The sequence below is a fragment of the Pelodiscus sinensis genome, chromosome 3, assembly GCF_052426305.1.
Source record: "Pelodiscus sinensis isolate ZL-2025 chromosome 3, ASM5242630v1, whole genome shotgun sequence".
NCBI classification, from domain to species: domain Eukaryota; kingdom Metazoa; phylum Chordata; order Testudines; family Trionychidae; genus Pelodiscus; species Pelodiscus sinensis.
In genome coordinates this window covers 43,785,387-43,808,550 of record NC_143054.1, presented here as the reverse complement: position 1 = coordinate 43,808,550, position 23,164 = coordinate 43,785,387, and the positions used below count along the sequence as shown (strand labels likewise).

Here is a 23,164-nt window from a genome sequence, read left to right as displayed (position 1 = left end):
CTTCTGGATGCCTAACTCTGTGCTGCTGTGCATGCATGCATGCATGCTGCTGCCTCACTAAGCATCTCAACATCTAAACCCCAGAAAAATCCACAAAGTAGAGGAAGATAGCAGTTCCTCTACCTTTCTCAGCTGCAGGGCCTAATCCAGCAAAGTGTATTTGAAATCTACCTCCATAATCAGGGACCATTCAAAATCTAGCCAGAGGAAGGAGTGGTAGCAGTGGTGCCTAGGGATGTGAATGACTAGTTGAGTAGTCATTCCACCACCCCTTGCTGCCTCTATCAGAAAGAGGTAGCAGTGGGGGAAGAGGGAGTGATTCAAAGAGGCAGCACCGCATGGAGCCCGGGGGGCCAGACCTCGGGCTCCACGTGGCACTGCCACTTTGAAGCACTGCGTGAAGCCTGGGGCCAGCTGAAGAGCCCGCAGGCTGCACCCAGCATTTCAAAGTGGCAGCACTGAATGGAGCTCAGGGTCAGCGGGGGAGTCCCCAGCTGACCTCGGGCTCTACATGGTGCTGCCACTTTGAAACGCTGCAGGGAGCACAAGTCAGTGGGGGACTACTCCACGCTCCCCGCAGTTCTTTTGCCTTTGAAGTGTAGCAATAGCCCAGCAAACTATACTGACTACTTGATTAGTCAATCAAAATTTAACATCCCTAGTGGTGCCTATTTTACAACTTTTAGAACACTTCCCCAGAACATGGGAGACCTGGATTCAAGTCTACCCTCAGGCTGAAAATGCCCTCTCCCCCCTGTTGATGCTGTTGCACTTTATAGTTTTGTGGTTAGGGCTCTCACTTGGAAGGAGGCTCCTGGAACTCCAGAGACTGTTGAGATCTACAGAGTCATTTTCGCACACTCTCTAGTCCAGGGGTGGTTCACAGTGGAGAATCTCAAGCAGGAAATGGCACACTCTTGCAGCCCAGACTTATGACCGTAACTCCTTGGAAGGTGCTTAGGATACCTTCTCTTTGCTGTCTCCCATTACTAGCTAAGACAACTCCTCACTCTGTGTGCTGGCTTTTGGGAATCCAATTTTTGGTATACATCTATACTTACAGCAGTATACACAGTACAGGCAGTCCCCGGGTTACGTACAAGATAGGGACTGTAGGTTTGTTCTTAAGTTGAATCTGGACGCCAGTTCTGACTTACATACAGATTCAACTTAAGAACCCCAGGCTCCGCGGCTTTGCTCTGCTTTGCTCCCCGTCCCCCTGGTCTGCAAAGCAGAGCAAAGCCGCAGAGCACGCAGGCAGCTGACAGCCCAGACGCATCTGGGCTGTCCGCTGCCCGCGTGTTCCACCGCTTTGCTTCCTCTCCCTGGTCTGTTGGAAGCCAGGGAGAGGGAGGGCCCCGTTCGTAACTGCGGATCCGACATAAGTCGGATCCGCGTAACTCAGGGACTGCCTGTACACACACACACACACACACACACCCCCCCCTCTAGCATGAGTATCACTAGAACTGTAGACTAGGAATGTCTAAGTAACTGTTAACCAATGAACCTGGGATCACTGGTTATCATGCATGGTTACACGCAGCCCCTCCTCCCTGCCACCGCGTGAGGGGAGAGGAGGGCAGGTGGTAGTCGGTGTGTGCGGAGAGCCAGTTTTAAGCCATCTCCCCATGTGTACTGGTTCCTGTGGAGCTGCCCACCCGGTGTGTAATCGCTGAATTTTTCAGCAGCTACATGTTTACTTCAATGAATTTGTAACATCTCTGCTATAGACTGAGATACAGTTTAGATAAGAATGCCATGAGAGTTCATGATGGAAGGGAATGTACCCTACAGGGCTCGCTAAATACCCAAGAATTGCACCCCACATCTACAATGCTATTTTTAGCAGTGTTGTAGCCAGCTTCCAAAAGCTCTCCCTCCTGCACTGAAAGGCTCCAACTCCACTCTGCCAGAGTTCTTCACTGAAGCATGTCGCGCCACACCACAGACTCAAGTGTAGATTCAACCTCTCTTTCACTGTGACAAGATGGGCACACATGTAGTGTCTGTACATATATACTTAAGGCAATTTCCCCATTGTAAGGGGAGCTGGAGTATTAACTCAGAATTTGTGACTTCCAGTGTTCTTCTAGGCACCTAAAAGTTAAGCACCACAGCAACTCTGTGAATCTAGCATATAGTGAGGAAGTTATCTGATCTCTTGAAGGTTTAACCAGAAATTAAACATTCAATGTTAATAGCTAATGGAATGCTAACTTAAAGACAGTCTATTAGTAAATTAAGTTATCTTTCCTACCTTCTCCTCTTTTGCTAGCTCCTGCTTTCCTTTGGTATCTACAGCCTTTACTCCAGGCCCTCTTGCGCATGACACAGTTTCCAAACCACCAGAACTCATGCCTGGGGCAAGTTCAAAAATCCACTGAGCTCTAAACATCTGGAGCTCTGCCTAAAAAAGCAGAAACGTTAACTCCTAATAGCTTCTGATTGAACATCTTCTGTGCAGACATATCTTCTGTACAAGAGATGACATTGTCTCTAAAGATCCAATCTACAAATAAAAACTTTGAATATACGTTACATGTACAATACTAACTATATAAGGGTAAATATAGAGACTATTTAGCAAATTCAGGCAAAGATTAGAATTAGCATTTCCTGTGGTGTCATTTACAGTGGTGTCAAGTATCAGAGGGGTAGCTGTGTTAGTCTGAATCTGCAAAAGCGACGAGGAGTCCTGTGGCACCTTATAGACTAACTGAAGTGTAGGAGCATAAGCTTTCGTGGGCAAAGACCCACTTTGTCAGATGCATGTAGTGGAAATTTCCAGAGGCAGGAATAAATATGCAGGCCAGGATCAGGCTGGAGATGACCAGGTGGATCCAATCAAGGAGGATGAGGCCCACTTCTAGCACCTCCAGATCAGCTGCCAGAAGTGGGCCTCATCCTCCTTGATTGGATCCACCTGGTCATCTCCAGCCTGATCCTGGCCTGCATATTTATTCCTGCCTCTGGAAATTTCCACTACATGCATCTGACGAAGTGGGTCTTTGCCCACGAAAGCTTATGCTCCTACACTTCAGTCAGTCTATAAGGTGCCACAGGACTCCTCGTCGCATTTACAGTGGAATTACCAGAAAAGTCTCTCACACATTCTATGGCTTATGGACAGTTTAGTTCCACCAATGCAATTGCTTCTGTTTGAATCATTCAGCGTGAAGAAGAAAATGTAATCACCACGATTGCTTTGTGCAACAACTAAATTCTGGCCTAAATTCATAGAAACAATCTCATTGTTTTATTTCTGAAGATGTCTGAATAAGTCTACTTACTCATTCATATATATTTTAAGCAAACAATAGCTAAAATCGTTTTATAGTAATCTTAAGCCATTTTTCTATATAAAATTATTACTGTTATGAATACATTATTGTAAATTAGCTTTGACTATGATAAAGGTTATAATTTGTAGTTTGCCTTTTCATGGGGAGGATCATGTGGCATAAAACAAGTGAAGTCAGCATACTATGCTTCCCTCATTTAATTTTGACTTCAGTGTGTATTTTAGTAATCTAAATTCCAAAGCTGTTTTAGTTTGTCTTTTTTGTGTTAATAAGGTGGAAACATTTTTTCTACTGTGGAAAAAAATGCCAAGTGAAATATGTTTTAAAATGAGAATGCTACTTTAGATGTACCTGAAGATTTGCTTCACCAGGCCTTTCATTGTCATCAGTTCTTATCAGATCAGAGTGACAATCTTCTTCAGCTTCTGCCTAATAGAGAACAGTTATTCATTAATATGAAGCCGCGAAATGCACATTCACTACTTTGTGAGTAACCTCTGCATGCGCACACGCATGCGCACACACACTACAAGAAAACCTTGTTCCGCCTCCATGTCTCTATTGCCACTTAAAAGTAATTTAGTCTGATATTAAGCTGATAGAATAATGGAATGGGAAATGATATTGAAACTGATAATGACCTTTTTTGCACTTCACTTAAATGGGTTAACGCAGAGATTAGCTAGATGTCATTTGCATATTTCACTCTGCTGACAAACAGTGCTTCATAAATTTGGATTATAATGGAACTCTGCCCTGTCATCCTATTCAACACTGTATACTGTACTGGACTACAGTGCCCCATCACTATATCACAGTGTTCTATAAACATAACAAAAATTGATATCTTCAAGGAAGGGAGGACATGACTCCAATAAAACTTACACAAGTAACTGGCTGCTTTGACTAAACAAATTGGTAAACTTTAGAAAGGACAATTGTTTGGAGCAAAATACCCAAGTTATTTTAAGTAACCTTCTACATGATGGTTTTGGTAGAATTTTTTTTCCCCTCCAAGTCTATGTTTCAGCCAACTGTATTTTCACTCTTCTTGTGCAAAGAACACCACTCCTCACTGCCACTGGGACTTCACTCTGATCAGTAGTCTCTTGGTGTAATTCAACACTGTTAGGAATGGAGAATTCTATACTCACTCATTTCCAGTGCAAGCAATCAAGTCTGCCACAATGTCTGAACTTCAAGAGCCTACTCAAAACCAACTGTCAGAACTGCTGAGCATTCAAGATGCCGTTACACCCTCTGAGTTCTGAATTCCGCTGGTCTCCCTTTCACCTGCACTCTGTACATATTCAAATACTAGTCACTTCTAATTTGCAAATGTATATTTCTCCTACTGATGTGACTGAAATTCCAATTAATTAGTGTAATGAGTAAAAAACAGGACTATGTAGCACTTTAAAGACTAACAAGATGGTTTATTAGTGTTCTTGCACAAGAGGCCAGTGTAGACAGGCAACATGAATTTCTTGCGCAAGAAAGCCTGATGGTTAAAATGGCCATCGGAGCTTTCTCGTGCAAGAGAACGTCTACACTGGCATGGATGCTTTTGCGCAAAAGCACATGCCAGTGTAGATGCTCTCTTGCGCAAATACTTTAACACAAGAACTCTTGCGTTAAAGAGTATTTGCGCAAGATCATGCCAATGTAGATGTAGCCCCTGATTTTACATTTTGAATGTTAAGAGAAATGAAGAGTCACGAGGGGAAACATGGCACTAATAAGCCAGTTTGTTTGCTGACTATACAGATCAAAATCTAAAAAAAGTTGGGTCATTTTAACTCAGGTTTGATTACAAAGAACTTGCTACATCCCATAAGCTTGTCGATCCATGGAGCTCAATTATCACTGTCTTGCAAACCAGAACTGTACAATGCATTCCTGAGACAATACAAAGGCTGCCATTTACTGAAGAAACTCCACTGTCATTTAACACCACTATAGCCAAGATCTGAACTAAGACCTTCACAGGACCAGTAGTAACTGTACAAGGCGAGCCTCTCTGAATCACTAAGCGTTACTATGCTCAACTCATCTAAAATAAATCACACTTCATCTTTCCATAGCTAATCTGAGGTTTACAGAATTTTGATTATTTTACATCATCACATTTAGACACAAGAAAATCTCTGTCCTCCTTGCCCTGGCTATTATTTCTTTGGGTTATTTTTTTAACCTTTCTCCATGTAACTAAGGAGCATTTTAATTTGGGTCTGGTTAGAAAAAGCTCTGCGAAGATTAAGGACTTCTCACAAGATATTTCTTTACAAATAAGATCTCTCATTCACAAATACTCTCCTTAAACATGAGTCAAAACTAGTAGACAACAGATTCAGTCAAATGACATCTATATATTGCCCAGCGAAAGGGCAGTTGGGAAATGTCCACAAGTTGGTATAGATCAGGTTGGGCAAACTACAGCCCACAGGCTGCATTCAGCCCCCTAGGGTTTTCAATCTGACCTTTAGGATTACCAATCCAGTGGCAGAGGGAGGCTAAGGTAGGTTCCCTGCCTGCTGTGGTCCTGGGCCAGTCGAGGAAGTGGCTGGCATGTCCCTACAGCAGCTGGAAGGGGCAGAAGGTTCTGTACCAGGAATGGGCAAAATACAGCCTGCAGGCCGAATCTGGCCTGCCAAGCTTTTTTAACTAGCCCATGGCCCAACCTGCCACTCCACCAGTTCTAGCTCAATCGAGATCAGGGGCAGGGGAGCGCGTACAGTAGTTCACTGTTCAAAGCGGCTGGCAGCTCCCTCCTCCCCACCAGGGGCACGTGGCACCTAGGAGGTACCAGCCATTTGAAACAGCGAATGACTGGGCACTCCCCTGCCCCCAGGCCCCGACTGGCCTGGGGACAGCAGAGCATGTGGCACTTAGAAGAAACCACCAGCTGTTCCCTCTAGGCACCTCTAGAGAATTTGTGTGCTCTGCTTGCCCTCAACTGCTTCAGAGGGAGCATGTGAAGTCTCCTCCCCCCCCCACCAGGGGCATATGGCACCTGGAGGGAACGGCTCTTTTCCTCAGAGGCCCTTTCCTTTGGTCTGAGGCCCTGCCTTTCCCAGGGACGGAGCTGGTCCATGACCATTACCAAAAAGGGTGAAGTGGACCCACCGTAAAAATTATTGCCCACCCCTCCTGTGCATGTGGCCCTCATCAGAAGATGCCATCCCTGCAGCTCCCTGGCTGTGTCTACACTGGCACCCTTTTCCGGAAAAGGGATGCTAATGAGACACTTCGGAATTGCAAATGCCGCGGGGGATTTAAATATCCCCCACGGCATTTGCATGAACATGGCTGCCGCTTTTTTCGGGCTCGGGGCTTTGCCGGAGAAAAGCGCCAGTCTAGACGGGATCTTTCGGAAAATAAAGCCTTTTCCAGAAGATCCCTTATTCCTCTTAAAATCAGGAATAAGGGATCTTCCGGAAAAGGCTTTATTGTCCGAAAGATCCCGTCTAGACTGGCGCTTTTCTCCGGCAAAGCCCCGAGCCCGAAAAAAGCGGCAGCCATGTTCATGCAAATGCCGTGGGGGATATTTAAATCCCCCGCGGCATTTGCAATTCCGAAGTGTCTCATTAGCATCCCTTTTCTGGAAAAGGGTGCCAATGTAGACACAGCTCCATTGTCTGGGAACAGGGCACTGTGGCTAATGGAAGCTGTGGAAGCAGCACTGGCGCCTCTCTCCCCCAGGAACTGCTACCACCAGCTGTGCTGGCCACACCCAGGAATGATGAGAGACCACAATGGGGGGAGAGGGGAGCGACAGCCCATCTTAGCCCCACTGCACTACCAACTAGGATCTGCATAAGGTAAATAGTTGTTTGGGCGGAGCCTGCACCTCTACCCCAACCCTTTTTCACACTCTAACCTACAACTCGAGGCCTACATTCATGGCTCGCCGTGCTATTTCCCCTACCCAACTGTGGCCCTTGGGCCTAGAAGCTTGCCCATCTCTTGTGTCAACTATATCCTCCCAAAAATGAGCTTAAAGCACAGAACTGAAATCTGAGTGAATGGGTTCTTCTTAGATCCATAACAGACTATAAAATGTTGTCCATCCATTTCCAATAAAATGGAAATAATTTTCAGCTTGGGGGTAAAGTGTTTTGAGATCTTCTGCCTGCCACTACCAGCACAGTGTTGAGGTATTAGATCAGCTGAGGTCTTAAGAAATTCATATGGAAGTATAGTCCTTAGGCCAACAGCTGCTGTATCCAATGCTTTGCTTAGAGCCAAGGAGCAAGATTGAACTGTGCAGCAAACAGTTGCACTATGCAGGGGCCTGGTCCTTCAAACCAGCCTGGAGAGTTCAGTCTCTCTATACTGCGTTTTACTGACAGGGTCGTCTACACGTATAGGGCTAATGACTACTCCGCGGCTGGCTGTGAAGGCGGGGCAGTCCTGCTTCCTATTCCCCTGCCGGCCTGGGGCAGGCGCCACAGCTGGACGCCGCCAGCCTGGCCCGGGGGACAAGGTGGTATCTCGACGTCATTATCCTCCAGTACCTCGCACTGAGGTTCCCCACACTCCGGGCGCGCGTGGTCGCAGGGAGCTCGCCCCACCGGACACAGCGCTCGCGGGCCTACGCCTGCGGGGAGGTCAGTGGCGGAGGGGGCCGCGCTTCCAGCGCTCAACTCCCGCACCCCCACCACTGACGGTTGCCAGGGACGCCCCCTCCCCTCCGGCAGCCAATGACAACTGCCGCCTCGGGCCCGCGCCCTGCCCCCAGCCCCGGGGCCCTCGCTGCAGCAGCCACCAGGGAGCAGGCACGGCCGGGCCGGGCGCTGCTCACCATGCTGCAGTCGGTCAGGCGGCGCTGTCCGGGGTCTTTGCCCCCCTGCTCGGTCCGTGTCTCCTCCCCGCAGGGTGACTTAGCAGAGTTCTCGGTCGGAGAAGCGCACCACGCAGCGGGAGTAACTGCGGGCCCTGCGTACGGCAGCCATCTTCCCGGAGAGTGAGGGGTAGGAGGACCCGGAGCAGCCGAGACCTTAGCCAGAGGGACCCCCACGAGCACTGAGAGAAAGGACAGAGCGTCGCTTCTCTGGCGCACGGGTCGCTTTAGTACGGAGCGTCGGCCGTAAGGCCTGCAAGTCCCGGCATGCAGCACGCCATTCTGCCTGGTTCTTCGCTTGGATCAAGGTGGAGCGTTGCCTCCTGGGCAATGTAGTCTCCGTGGGCCCCTCCGCTCGAGGAGAAGCATTGCACGCTGGGAATTACAGGTTTTTTTTAAGCAGACCAATCAAATAGAAGAGGGAGCAGGGAATGCTAGGAAATGTAGTTCCTCGTGGGTACTTCAACTAGAGATGGGAGCAGTGGCTGCTGGGACCCGTCGTTCCTGCGGGCTGCGGTAGCCCTGCAGTTAGGGCTAAGAAGGGGGTTGCTGTTTGCCGCTCCACGTTGCAGTGAGTGTGTTTCTGCTAAGGTTCGCCTGGTGCTTTGTCTGCCTGCCCGCAGGCCAGGCCCAAGCACTGTTGAAGGCCATGTGTAGAATTACTTAGTGGGCCAGAGAATAATGTACAATGGCCTGGTGATACAGCACTTTTGCAGCCTGTAGAATCCAACTGATCTAACAAACTTTATTACTGTAGGTATCTGAATCGCTGTACCCACCACTGACAAGCAGACATCTCTGGGGTAAAATAGGCAGCTGTTTAACAGGGCCACACAACAGTGTAGGCATCAGCCCAGATCTGGAGCATATGAGGTCCTCTTGACTTTGCATAAGACCCGGAGTCCATGTTTTCATGGGGATTTCTAGGGTTGCCAAATGGTTTCAACAAAAATACCGAACACACTTGACATTACATTACAATCTACATGACATCTTATTTAGACAATACCGGACATTTATATGTTCTCATTTATATTTTCTCAATTTGTTTCCCAAACAGAAGAAGCTCAAATACTGGATTGTTCAGTTCAAAACTGGACACCTGGCAACCTTTCTGATGCAAGTTCATGGCCAAGCAGACTTCTGAAAATCCATTTGAAGTAGCATATGGAATCGAAAGGAAATATAATTGACAACCCTTTCACCACACAAACTTAAATGCTATTTTACAAATATATATCTCTAGTCTCCCAAACCTATTTTATTTGTGGTCTGAAAATAAAGATGAAAAGTTTCCACTTCAAAAATGTTATAAAAAGTTATGAACAAGTGAAAATATGGATTTAGTACCTGATCATTTTTCAATTGCAATTCATTGCAGAAAACTCCCATTGATTTAAACAGGCTCCAGGCTTTGAGGACTAAATTTTGCCCTTTTTTGTATCAAAGTTTGCTTCTTACAGTGGAAATTCTTTGAAACCCAAGTAATCTAATAATATCATTACTGAGGCTGACAAAAGAGGAAGTCTTGTCTGTAGCTCTGTCTCATAATCCTTCTCTGCTTCCCTGTAAGTCAACAGCAAAACACCAAAGTCCTTGGTAGGAATATGAAAGCCTAAAACATATTTCTAAAGCTCTGATCACTTTTTTTGATACAGGATGACCTCTATAACCACACACAGCCCCACTGACTTCTGGGGATCCATATGGGCACTAGGACGTATCCCACATGGAACAAATTGTAGGATCTAGGTCTCTTGTAGAATCTGGGCCTAATTTTGTATACACACACACATAAATTCAGCAACATTCAGTGTAAATATAAATAGACTTCAGGGTAAATGACCCTGTTTTAGACAACTGAGAGTTTTGGATAAATGAGGAGCACAGGGCAGCTTTGCAGAATTGTCATGAAGATTTATCATCTGACACACAAAATATGTTTGTGTTCTTCTCAATAATGAATATGAAAACATTAATTCATTATATTATCATATTCTTTTTACAGTTTACTGCAGTTTTATAAAATTCTACTAGCCTATTCATTTGGGGTATAGAGTTATGTACAAAGTTGCGAGACATCACAATAATGATTTAATGCCATATTCTTCCTTTCAATAAGCATATACTACGACTGTTGGCTTCACAGGAAATTATGCATGCTTATTGCTGGCAGAATATGACACTTCATTTTTTGTGTTAATTAAAAAGTAAAGTTAAATGATCAAGATCTATTGATATTTGTGTCTGAAATAAAAATCTAACTTCTCAGATCTTTAAACCACATTTCTAGAAGTTTTATCATACTTTCAAATTAATGAAATTTGAGAATGCCACTGCAAAATAGCTATTACTTGATGTCACTGAACTATGCAAAGTCAGCCTTTTTAAATGTATGCATGCCACTACACTGTTATGTAATGCTGAGCATATGGTATTCCTGCGTTTTAAGCCCAACTCAGATACTGCCCTGTATAGTTTTCTGGGGGAGGGATTAGAGAAATCACATGCCTCAGTTTCCCTATGTAAAGTAATTAAAAATGGGGAAACTTGTAGGATTGGGGTTTGGGCTGATCATTACAAAATATTCACACTTACTGCCTTAATATAAGCTCAATATCAATTTATTAATGGGAATTTTTTTGCATTAGCTTGTTATTTTTTATATTTAAATTTGTCTTAAAATTAATTGGATTATCTTACATCGAGATTGTTTTTAATGAAAAAAAAACCTACCCTGTGACTGTCTATAATAAAGACATGTCTGTAGCCATGCTGTTTGGCTACAGTGCCCTGGAGAGAGAACACTGCAAAGGAAAGGCCAGACAGGGGAGCTGCTGGGTAGTTTTCGCCAGGGAAAGCTCCTGGTTGTCCACAGTGTCTTTTGTTTGTTTTTCTGCTGGTTGGCGAGCTGAAAACACTTTTTTTCTCAGCGTCAGTGCCATGAGCCTCTGGCAGCTAGATCAGCCCAGGCTTCTCTCAGATGGATTTGCCGCATGGCTTCTTGTAGCAGGGTTTGTACTATGTATGTTGTGATTTACTGCTGTTGTGTAATTTTCTTCTACGTGTAGACAGCATGTTGTACAAGCTGTCTTAACCGCTTTTCTGTTACTTTAAAATTGCTGGAAATCTAGTGCAAGGACTCTGTGAGCAATTAACAATAGTCTTTGAGAGCAGTACTGTTAGGTTGTAACATAAATGTCACTAGACAGGATGACAGATTTGGAAGCGCTGAGAATCAGATTAATCCTCTGTGTTTTTCTTGCCCTGATTCTAATAGCTAGGTTTTAAAGGAGTATGTCAGCTGGATTTGTGTTTACACTTCTTGTTTTTAAAATAATTTGTCCACCCTCCTCCCAATATCATGATTTTAGGTTTTCTTGTGACATTTAAAACAGAGCTGTACATGAAAGTTTTCTGAGGAGGCCCACATCTGCTTTGGGAGAGACTTCAAAATACTAATTTCTTGTTTAGTAGCAACCATTTTTTATTTGATTTGCAGATGGTGTTTTGATTTAGTATGACCTCATTTATGTGAGTGTACATGAATATTATTCAAATAGGAACACACCGTATGGCCTACAAATATGATCAGTTAATACAAATTTGTCTGTTTTTCTTTTGAAAATGATAGTTTAACTGTTATTACATGAATCATAAGGCAAATGTTAAATTGTTCTCTCCATACACAGTACAGAAAATTCTTATTAACGGAGCTTAATTATTTTTCTTTTAGAGTTGTGTAATACTGAGTAACTATCATACAATGGGCTGGATTGATCAAAGGTAAAAAAAATTTAAATTTACTAATACATGGCATGGTTGTTCATGGAAAGTGCTGTTAGTTAAGAAACTAACTATTATTAGTTACTAGGTTTCAGATAAAATCTCTACAGCGAGCCAGACTTTCATAAATATTGTGCTGTTTTGTCTCCATCCTTGCAGGGTTTAAGAACAAATAATAAATCTGATACTCGGTCATAGGTGTTTGCACTGTCTCATTTGCTATATATATATTTTTAAAGTAGCTATTCTTCAACAGAAAAATCCACCATCACAGGAATCCAACTCAGTATCATACATGTTTGTTTGTAACATTTCCTGACTCTTTCTAACAGACATGTGCATGCAGGTAAATTTACACATGAGTAGTCCCACCTGAAGTCTCTGATTTCAGTGGAATTACTCACCTGCATACACGTTTGCATGATGGCACTCTAAATCAGCCCTCCTCCCTCTTTTGGGGGTCATAGGCTCCTCACCTTCAACTTCACTTGTTTTTGGGATTGTGGCTAACCTGCTGTTACAGCTAAGAGGCATTCAAATGGGCTGAGAGGATGTGATTTGGACAATTTCATAAATGTTTATGGAAGCTTTTCATTCTTAAGAGATTCTTTGAAGGGTTTTTTTTGTGTTTGTAATGTTTTTCTTATATCTCAAAATGCTTTACAACAGGAGTGGCCAACCTGTGGCTCTGGAGCTACCTGTGGCTCTTCTAAGTTAATATGCATCTCCTTGTTCAGGCACTGACTCTGGGGCTGAAGCAATAGGTGCCAACTTTCCAGTGCTCAACTCTTGGCTCCACCTCCAAGCATATTGCACCCTCCCTCCTTCCCTCTCCCACAGAGCCTCCTGAGTGCTATGAACTAGCTGATTGCAGTGGGCAAGAGGCATGGGGAAGGAAGAGGAGGCACTGATAGGTGGGGCTGCTGGTGGGTAAAAGATACGGGAGAGGGGGCACCTGATGGGGACTACTGACAAATTACTATAGCTCTTTGGCAATGTACGCTGGTAAACTGTGGCTCCTTCTCAAGCTCAGGTTGGCCACACCTGCTTTACAAAAGACTGAGCTAAACACAACACATTTCTTTGTAAAGATTACTAACAACAACTTAAATTATCTAATAGAATTTTTTTTTAAATTCACTGTCACTGTTTATGCTGGGTTTTTTTGCATTTCTCTTTTGACAGTGCAAATTAAGGAAATTGGTTGCATTTTGTTTTATAGTCAGTTTCACTTTTGATTCTTGGTGTTGTATTGTTTCATTGCAAACACAAGAGGGGAATATTTACTTGCTTAAGTACTGTCCCAATGACACTTTAAAAAGTGTTGGGGAATCATTTATATTGATTAGGCTTTACAAAAAGGTATTATGTTGCATTTCAGTTGACAATGCCCTGTATATAATAATCAAGACTTCCTTTGCAGGGTGATGTGCAATAACGAAGTTACAAAGTTGCAGGGGGTTGTTTTGTTTTAAGGTACTGTGTCCTTTTAAATTTAGGCTACAAGCAAAGGGTTATTTGGAGTTTAGTGACTTTCAATGTGATAGGTCTTTTTTTTTTTAAGTTATAACAAAACTGTCATTTTGTTTAATTCCAAGCCAACTCCACTTCCCTGATCTCTGCCTCAAATATTATTGTGCAGTTTTTACTTACCCCATGGCAGCCAGAAAGTAAATCAGATAAACAACAATGAAACTGATTAGGGCTGATCTACACAGGAACATGCTTGTGATACTGCTAAGTCACATTGACTTCAGTAGGACTCCATCTGCGTGGAGCATCCAAGTTTAGGCTGTGCCCATGATTCAAATTGAGGGAACTACAAAGTGAAAAGGAAATTGGATTACTGAAACAAGCTTAAAAACTTAAGGCCTCTTCAAGAAAACTTTATACTGGTTGAGATAAATCAGCTTAGAAACTGACTTAATGAAATGGGTACAATATTTCCATGTTGACAAGGCCCACCTGGTGTTAGTAATAGAGTATGGTCAAGTTTAAAAACTCAAAACCAGCATCTTTTTTTCAACTTGACCATTGTTTTTGCGTGTGTCTGTCCATCTCTCTGTCCAAACAGGCCAAAAGTTTCAAAAGTATCCTTTAATTTTGGGTACTTAAATCACTGTTTAGCCAACTTGAAACACGTGGGCCAGATTTTCCAAGATTCAGAAAGCCCTATGCCACTATTTGACTTCAGGCTCCAGATATTGCAAACTGGCATTCAAAAGTAGGCCCTGATCCTCCATTGATCAACATGTGTATGGATATTTGTGGCCATCTAGAGCCTCACTAACTTCCATCTGCAACAGTATGATTTTTAACATTTTTTTCATTTAATTTTATAGTAGCATGCTTTTGAAATGTGCTGTGCTGCTGTAGAACCAGTAGTATATAGACCTAGCCTTACTTTGCAGATTTGAAAGTCTGAAGGGATCATTATGATAATCTGTTTTACTTCCTGTACAACACAAGCCATAGAACATCCCCAAAATAATGTGCAGAGCACATCCTTTAGAAAAACATTCAACCTTGATTTTTTTAAAAAACTTTTCCTGACATGTTGAATCTACAATGATCTTCCAGTGGCTTATCCTCAGTGTTAAGTTTACACTTTATTTCCAATCTGCATTTGTCTAACTTCAGCTTCCAACCAGCCTATTGAGTTATACTTTTGTGTGCTAGATGGAAAAGCCTATAATGAAATACTTCCATAATGGAAGTACTTTTAGCCTGTAATCAAGTCACAACTCAATCCTAAAACAAATGGACTCAAGGAGCTCAGTCACTTTAATCTGTCAATCATTCTCATAGCTCTTCTCTGAACCACTTTCAAAATGTCAACATCCATCTTGAATTGTGGACACCATAACTGGATACAGTATTCCAGCAGTAGTTATATCAGTGTCAGATACATCCCGATCAGGGAAGCCATTGCTGTAGTTATGACTCTTCTAGGCCTCCCTTCAGATTTTTGCAGCTATCCAAGGGGAAGATAAAGCTGTGCTTCCACTCTTCACTTGTGTTTTGGCCAATATACAAAGCAGAGGTGTTACATATCACACTAGAGGATGTACAGTTGCATGAGCTGCTGATGTGGTTAGGTCCTGTGATTGTGTCACTATTATAGCTGTATGGACAGAGTTGGCAATGGGGCTTATTGTAGGGGTAGGTTCCTGGGTGAGTGTGTCTGAGGTGTGATGTGTGGCTGCTGGAAAAAAATTGCTTCAGGTTAGGGGGTTGTCTATAGGCAAGGATTGGCCTCTCTCCCAAGCCCTGTGAAAATGAGGGCTCATTTTTCAGGATCGGTTGTAGATTTTCAATGATGTGCTGGAGGGGTTTGAATTGGGGGCTGTAGGTGATGATCAGTGGTGTTCTGTTATTTTCCTCTTTGGGCTTGTCTTGAAGAAACAGATTCCTAGGTACTTGTTTGGCTCTGTCAGTCTGTTTCTTCACTTTCCCACCTGGGTATTTAAGTTTTTTAAGAATACCTGATAAAGATCTTGTAGGTGTTTGTCTCTGTTTGTGGGAACAAATCCGGTTGTATCGTAGGGCCTGGCTGTAAACAATGTATTTTGTGATGTGTCCTGGATGGAAGCTAGAGGTATGTAGGTAAGAATGGTCAATAGGTTTCTGGTATAGTGTGGTGGTAATGTGGCCATCATTTCATTGTACTGCAGTGACAAGGAAGCAGATCTCTCATGTCGACTGATCCTGGGTAAGGTTGATGGTAGGGTGAAAGTTGTTGAAATCCCTGTAGAATTCTTCAAGGGTCTCCTTCCCATGGGTCCATTTGATTATGTCAATGTAGCATAAGTAAAGGAACAGTGCTGGGGGATGAGAGCTGAGGAATTGTTTTTTGAGGTCAGCTGCTTTGACCTGAACGCATTTCTTTCTCCCATCAGCACATTAAGTTTACAGATCAGACACATTTCTTTCTCCCATCAGAACATTGCAGAATATATCTTTATGTACTAACAGAGGTTGGTCAGGCTTTCCTGTTACTGGGAAATGAGGATGCAGGAAATGTATTTGCAACTCTCTCCATCACTAATATGGTCCTCTGTTTTCCCAACTAAGGCAGCAAAGGGAGCATGCCTGGACATAAAGCGACTGCAGCAAATCTGTTGACTACAGTCAGTTTACAATAGCAAAAGACACTGCTCTTCTACTCGGCTATATTATTAAGCTCTTAGTAATGGAGGTGTAAGAAGGCATGAAGCTGACATAACACAGAGCATGTAGATGTGATTATTTTCCCACTATTTAGCTTAATTCCAAGGGTATGTCTAATTTACATAGTATAGGTCATATTTTGTTCCTTTTTGTAACTAACTTGATTTAAGCACAGATATCTGTAGTTCTATCCCTGCCAATGATGGTAAATAAGTACTTTTCATCTTTATTTTTTATGTATTCTTTTATTTGTATTGTACCCGGGACATGGGTCTGGTAAGTAATTTGGATATATCATGTATTCCTAGTGCCAAACTTATCCCTGGGAACTTGGAGATAAAGCAGCATACCCAACCTATCCTGACCACCCAATATCAAGTACAAACACTCGAATCTAACACTTTGTTGGACCAAGGCTCTAACCAGTGAGATAGTATCTCGATAGACAATTACCACCCCACCTTCCCGACCATTAAGCCGCGGCTGATGCTGTACGGAGAACCCAGCTGGGCACAATTCAGAAAGATCAATGCTTCCCTCCACTCCCAGTCAGGTCTCAGAGATACAAGCCAGGTCATCCCCCTTCATCCAGGATTAAATTTTTTGAATAACTGTCGCCCAATTGCTAATACTCCCTTCTTGGGCAAGGTACTTGAGCGGGCGGTGGCGTTGCAACTCCAAGCTTTCTTGGAAGAAACAGATTACTTAGACCCATTTCAGTCTGGCTTTTGTTTGGGTTTTGGAACTGAAACCGCCTTGGTCGCCCTGGTAGACGACTTACGCCGGGGAGAGACAGGGAGAGTGCATCCCTGTTGATTCTCTTAGACCGCTCAGTGGCTTTTGATACCATCGACTATGATATCCTTCTGGGACGCCTGGAGGAGTTGGATATTGGAGGCACTGTTTTGCAGTGGTTCTGGTCCTACCTGTTGGGACGCTTTCAGAAGGTGGAGCTAGGGAGCTGCTATTTGACCCCGTGGTGATTGTGCTATGGAGTCCCGCAAGGTTCCATCTTGTCCTCTATGATGTTTAATATCTACATGAAGCCGCTGGGAGAGACCATAAGGAGTTTTGGAGGACAGTGCCATCAATATGCAGATAACACGCAACTCTATTTCCTTCTGACGTAAGAACCAGGTGTGGCGGTGACTGATCTAAATCGGTGTCTGGAGGTGGTGATGGTTTGGATGAAGTCAAACAAGCTGAAGTTTAATTCAGATAAGACTGAGGTCCTGTGAATCAGGATGTCATCTGTTCAGGAATGTGGCATGGCACCTGTTCTAAATGGGGTTACTCTCCCCCTGAAAGAACAGGAATGCAGCTTGGGGGGAGTCCTGGATCCTTTTTTAACATTTGAAAATCAGATTCGTTTGGTGGCCAGGAGTGCTTTTGGGCAGCTTTGTTTGATCCACCAGCTGCGACCCTTCCTGAACAAGCATGACTTGGCCACAGCGCCCCATGCTCTTGTTACATCTAGACTGGATTACTGTAATGCACTTTATGTGGGGCTGCCTCTAAAGAGTATTCGGAAACTTCAGCTGATCCAGAATGCGGCTGCTTGAGTCTTAACTAATACTCGTTATACAGAGCACATTATGCCAGTGCTTCTGCAGCTGCACTGGCTTTCGGTATGTTTCTGAGAACAATTTAAGGTTTTAGTTATGACCTACAAAGCCTTAAATGAGTTGGGCTCAGGGTATCTGAAGGATTGTCTTCTCCTATATGAACCTGCCCGGGGATTGAGGTCAGCTGGGGAGGCTTTGCTTCGTGTTCCCCCACTTGTGGAGATAAGATTAACATCTACGTGGAACCGGGCCTTCTCAGCTTTTGCTCCCAGGCTGTGGAATTCTCTTCCTCGGGATATTCACATGATGCCAATGCTAGTTTCAGAGTCAGGCTAAAGCCACCCTTTTTTGCCAATGCTAGTTTCAGAGTCATGCTTTTATTAATGTTTGAGTCTGTATGTGTGTGTTCTCTATATGTTTTTAGCAGGTTTTATGTCCCTCTGGGGTCTTGTATTTTAAATTTGTATATATATTTGTATTGTGTTTAAACATTTTTTTTTTTGTAAGCCGCCTCAAATATTTTAAATAGAGAGGTGGGGTAAAAATATTTAAATAAATAAATAATATCTTGGTAAGGTGGTTTGTCAGAGCTCTGGACTGACTGCAGTATGACCTGTGAGTTATTGATTTGTTTGCTAAATAATTTTTCCAAGAGAGATGTCCTGCCACATAATTAGAGATGTTCAGTGCTCTTGCTGTGGGACTGCTATTTCTAGGCCATGAGAACTCTTTCTGCGCTTTTGGTAATTACAGTATTACTTACTGCTACCTATTGGGGTTGCCATCACATCTGATGCAAATTACAGGCCCTGCCATTGCAGCTGGCCTCTGGGAGAGGAGGGTGTAAAGGAGTGGAAGGTGGTCCTGGTTCTGAGTTTTAAACTAGTATGAGCGCAATCTCACTCTTTAGTTTTAGGCAATCAGGAAAATAGCCCATTTGTACTCCTGGATGTCTTTGGGAAGAAAGGAGAGTGCAAACAAGCCAACTTTGAAAAATGCAAAAATCCCAAATCCAGTGAATTGTGTTCTGTATTTCAGATTAAAGGCTAAGCCTTGAAAACATGACTCTTGTGGCTATTCATGCAGTCCTGAGTACTCTGTATTTATGCTGCCACAGAAAGAACTGGTTACACTCAGAGGAGAAACACCTCAGCTACTGGGAAGCGTGTACTAAAGACTGAAATGAATTTGCAGCTAAAGGATCCACATCATGAATAGATACACTACTATCAAGCAGCTTGGTGATGGGACGTATGGCTCTGTCCTCCTAGGGAGAAGCATTGAATCTGGAGAGCTAATTGCCATTAAAAAGTGAGTCACTTTATTCCTTGATGTAATAGTCTTATGCTGGTACACAGTCAACTAATATACATCATACATTCAGTGTGTATATAATTGGTTTTGCAACAAAGTCTGAGAATATACACCTCTGCATCTTAATTCTCAGCCCCTTTATATGAAACGTGAAATGAACGGTCTAATCACTCCAGGACAATTATAATATTGAGGTGACCCAATCAGTACTCTCTTTTTGTCTGTTACATATGTCCCATTGTAATACACAGTCCTCGCATTTCACCAAAATTGTTTGGCACCTATTTAATTTCTAGCCATTCACATAGCGAGTTTTTTAAATGGCCCACCTCTCTAAGACTGATCTACAGTTAAAATGTAAATTGACATACCCATGAGCAAGGTAGCTATGTAAAATCCACATCCTTGAGGTGCGATAGGTATGCCAAACTAATGCCTCCCCTCCCCCTGGCATTAATGCAGGTAGGTTGACAGAAGAATAATCCCTTTAATCTAGCTGTCCTTGCTCCAGGAGACGGATTACCTAGAATAATGGGAAAACCCCTTCTGTTGCCATAGGAAGCATCTAAACCAGTGTTTTACAACCAGTGGTACGAGTACCCTTAGGGGTACTTGATAAAAGTCTGGGGGGGTACATCAACACAACTGAAATTTGGAGAAAACTGATTTTTTTTAAAAATTTTACAGCGTTTTATTATTTTTGTACTTTTTACGCCCAAAAATTTCATCACTCGCCTGGCTACAATTAAGTTGTTTAAACAAATGTGTTGCAATAGTAGAAAAAAATTTGCATGTCTGAAAACTGTAGGTACTGGGGGTACTTTTTTTTTTGTGAAAAAGGGATACTTTATTTAAAAAAAAAAGTTGAGAAACACTGATCTAAACTATAGAACTACAGTGGCATAGGTATGCCACTAGTTCAGACATGGCTTAATTGATAGGCACAGAGTACTGGAGGAACCTCCACAAAATATTGTTTGTCATTCAGTAATGCACTTAGGAGAACAGTGTAGAACACTGTAACAGGTTTTCACAACTGGACCTGACTTCAGTTGGTTCTGCAAATGCTCAGCAGCTGGACACACAAAGGTAGTTGGTAGGGTTGTAATTAACAGGTATTTTTCCTACTTCCCACCCCGTCCTTCTCTACAACAAAAGAGGCAAATTTGTGGGTCACACAAGTGTCAGGGGACAGAACAGGTCAGCTGGGCTATTCTCAAGGCCATTGCAAGGACTGTGAGCAAAGATTCATTGTGAGCAAAGATTCATGCTATCAGAAGGCAGAGCTACTAGTGTGAATCTGCCATGAGAAAAGATGCAGGCAAAAAGTTCACTTAGGCTACGTCTACACTGGCCACAATTTCCAGAAAAGCCATGCAAATCAGGTAAGTCAGGATAGGGAAATCCGCGGGGTGATTTAAATATCCCCCGCAGATTTAAATAAACATGTCTGCTGCTTTTTTTCCGGCTTGGAGAAAAGCCGGAAAAAAAGCGTCTAGACTGGCGCGATCCTCCGGAATAAAGCCCTTTTCCGGAGGATTTCTTATTCCTACCTCTTATTCCTGAGGTAGGAATAAAAGAGATCCTCCGGAAAAGGGCTTTATTCCGGAGGATTGCGCCAGTCTAGACGCTTTTTTTCCGGCTTTTTTCCCCCAAGCCGGAAAAAAAGCGGCGGACATGTTTATTTAAATCCGCAGGGATGTTTAAATCCCCCCGCGGATTTCCCTATCCTGACTTACCTGATTTGCATGGCTTTTCCGGAAATTGTGGCCAGTCTAGACGTAGCCTAAGTGACTCAATCAGCTATTTGAAGGTATGTCTACACTGTTTTCTAATTAGATTATATTAGCTGTCGTGAGTGAGTTGGTGTTTTAGACAGGCCCAAATTTTGGGGGGGTATCTACTCTAGCCTTAACTAATGTTTTGTGTATCAGTGCTATGGGGACTGTAATGGTGTAACTATGTTGGTGTAATCTTTTAATGTAGACTCAGCCTACTAGGGATGTTAGCAAGTAATCAACTGGAGTATCGACTACTCACTTGCCCCTCCCCTTTGCTGCCTCTGAGAGACATCAAGGGCAGGGAACAGGAGTCGGTGCTGGGGGGGGGGAGCCAGTGTAAAAGCCAGTTCCCCCCAGCACCGTGCTGCCCTGTCCGTCCGTCCGTCCCCCCCCGTGTCCACCTCCCCCCAGAGGAATAGGGGAGGCTGCTTTGAAGTAGTCCCTGTCCATGGGGTCCCAGCAGGGAGCTGGCCCCCCCTACACACACACATACAGGGACTGCTGATGCCTGCCTCAAGCCAGGACTGGGGTGCTATTTTTTACTACCCCGGTGCTGGCACCAGCAGCTGCAGTACCAGCTGCTCCTGAGGACAGGGCTTCATGGCAGGTAACTGCCTCATGTTCCAGGACTGGAGTCAGGGCCACAGTGCTATTTTTAGCATCGCAGCCCAAGCTCCAGCCCTGGCAGCTGCCAGGCGGGTTGTGTGGTGGCTGTCCAGCTGCTCCTGGGACGGGGCAGCCACCAGCCACGTGGCTGTGGCCCCACCTCTAGGAACAGCTAGGGCTGCATGGTTCTTAAATGAGACTGAAATTTTTGGGCGTGCACCTTATAGGGAACCCTGCTGCTGACCTGCAGGAAAAATTACTCGTGGGTCACATTTGTGGGCAGCACACAAATGAGAACCACCAAAAAAAAACCCAAAACCCAAATCCTCACTGACATGGCCCGGACTGAGAAGGACAGACATTTCTCACACACCAGAGCCTAGTAGGGGCTCAGGCTAATACATTTTGTGTGCTCCAGCCCCACAGTGGGAGAGATGGAGCACCAGCACACGCACCGCAGTGCTGAGGGAAAGCCTAAGCCTCTGAGGCTAGATCCAGGCAAGATGGGGGCAACATCTGGTCCCTGAGCTTTAGGTTCCCCATCAACTGATTATGCCATAACACTTTCTTTAAACTTAGCCGAGGGCTTTCACAGTAATTGTTTAGCCATGTCAATGAATGTTGGAGCTGTGCTTCCACTAGAAGAAGAAAGGCATATTTTAAATGTGTTAAACTAGCCTACTTTACATTCTAGTGAAGATACATGGTAGCACTGCCTACGAGTTTACTTAAACCAGCTAACGCAAGTTAAAACTACAACAGTCTTATCTTCACTGCTAAGTAACATAGATCAGATAATAAGGGTTAGAAGCAATGTTTTCCACCATTCTTGTAGCCATCACGACTGTAACGCGGTTTGCACATGTAACTTGTGGAATGTGGGTTTTGCTATCACAAAACCTTGCTGGAGACTACTTCCCTTTGAGGTTTCACCATCATGTCAAACAGAACCTGTGGAACAAACCAGCATAGTGAATGAAGCTATAGCCTGGCATCTTCAGGCACAGAGAATTGCTGCAAAACAAAGCCAACTGGCGTGATTTTTAAAAACTCAGAATGTCAAGGTCCTTTTCAAGTTGAAAAATGGCTACAGTAATAGTGAGACCAAGCTCTTGCACATGCCCACTCTGGTTCTGCCCACAGTAGGTCATGTAGCTATGTCTGAAAACATTGGGCCCATTTACACTATGGAAATTAGCTGCATTTTAAATAAATGAGCATGCTTTACACAATAAATGTACTATTGCAAGTTGGAAGGAAAGAATGACCCATCTCTGAAACTGTGTTAAAGCCGTATTGTTTAACACGCTGGAGAGGCAGGCCAAAGTGGACAGGAAAACAGGTCTCAGTGAGGTCAGTGGAAGAGACAATTTCTTCAGGAAAGGGGGAATTAAAAAGGGTGTAGAAACCTGGATATTTGACAGTGAAGCAATTGAGGAATAGAAGGGGTATGTCTAGACTACAAGCCTTTTTTTCAAAAAAAAAAATTCCCGTGTCCAGACTGCTGCCATGTTCTTTTGAAAGTAAATGGAAAGAATGCAGCAGTTTTTTTGACCATGGAAAACCTTGTTTTACGAGGAATAACATCTTTTTTTTCCGAAAGTGCTCTTTCGTAAAAAGGAGTTATGTAATGCAAACTGTGCTTTTTTGAAAGAGAACATCCAGACTGCCTGGGTGCTCTCTTTTGAAAAAGCGACTTTTTTGGGGGGTTGTAGTTTAGACGCTCTTTTTCGATACTCTTTTGAAAGAGGCTTACAGTCTAGACGTAGCCGAAGAGGGGAAAGGAATACAGGG

At 43.6% G+C, this 23,164-nt stretch overlaps 2 protein-coding genes across 9 annotated transcripts in view; one reads left to right on the top strand and one right to left on the bottom strand.

Annotated features, from left to right (window-relative positions):
- Positions 1-8,274, bottom strand: part of FBXO9 (F-box protein 9) — a 52,941-nt gene extending 44,667 nt beyond the window's left edge. Inside the window, exons 1-3 of the mRNA XM_006137744.5 lie at positions 8,110-8,274; positions 3,657-3,734; positions 2,261-2,410 (exon numbers count right to left, since the gene is read on the bottom strand). Coding sequence (XP_006137806.1) covers positions 2,261-2,410; positions 3,657-3,734; positions 8,110-8,112 — 231 coding nt within the window. The 5' untranslated portion in view covers positions 8,113-8,274. The remainder of the gene's footprint in view (positions 1-2,260; positions 2,411-3,656; positions 3,735-8,109) is intronic.
- Positions 8,275-8,483: 209 nt separating this feature from the next.
- CILK1 (ciliogenesis associated kinase 1) overlaps positions 8,484-23,164 on the top strand; it is a 43,175-nt gene continuing 28,494 nt past the window's right edge. Inside the window, exons 1-3 of one of the 8 annotated variants that reach the window (XM_089777082.1) lie at positions 8,484-8,719; positions 11,885-11,934; positions 18,787-18,980. In XM_089777082.1, the coding sequence (XP_089633208.1) occupies positions 18,880-18,980 (101 nt within the window). In that variant the 5' untranslated portion in view covers positions 8,484-8,719; positions 11,885-11,934; positions 18,787-18,879. Of the gene's footprint in view, positions 8,720-10,980; positions 11,174-11,884; positions 11,935-18,707; positions 18,981-23,164 lie in introns of those variants that run through there. The other 7 variants (XM_089777081.1, XM_006137747.5, XM_014580944.4 and 4 more) reach the window with 7 other exon arrangements.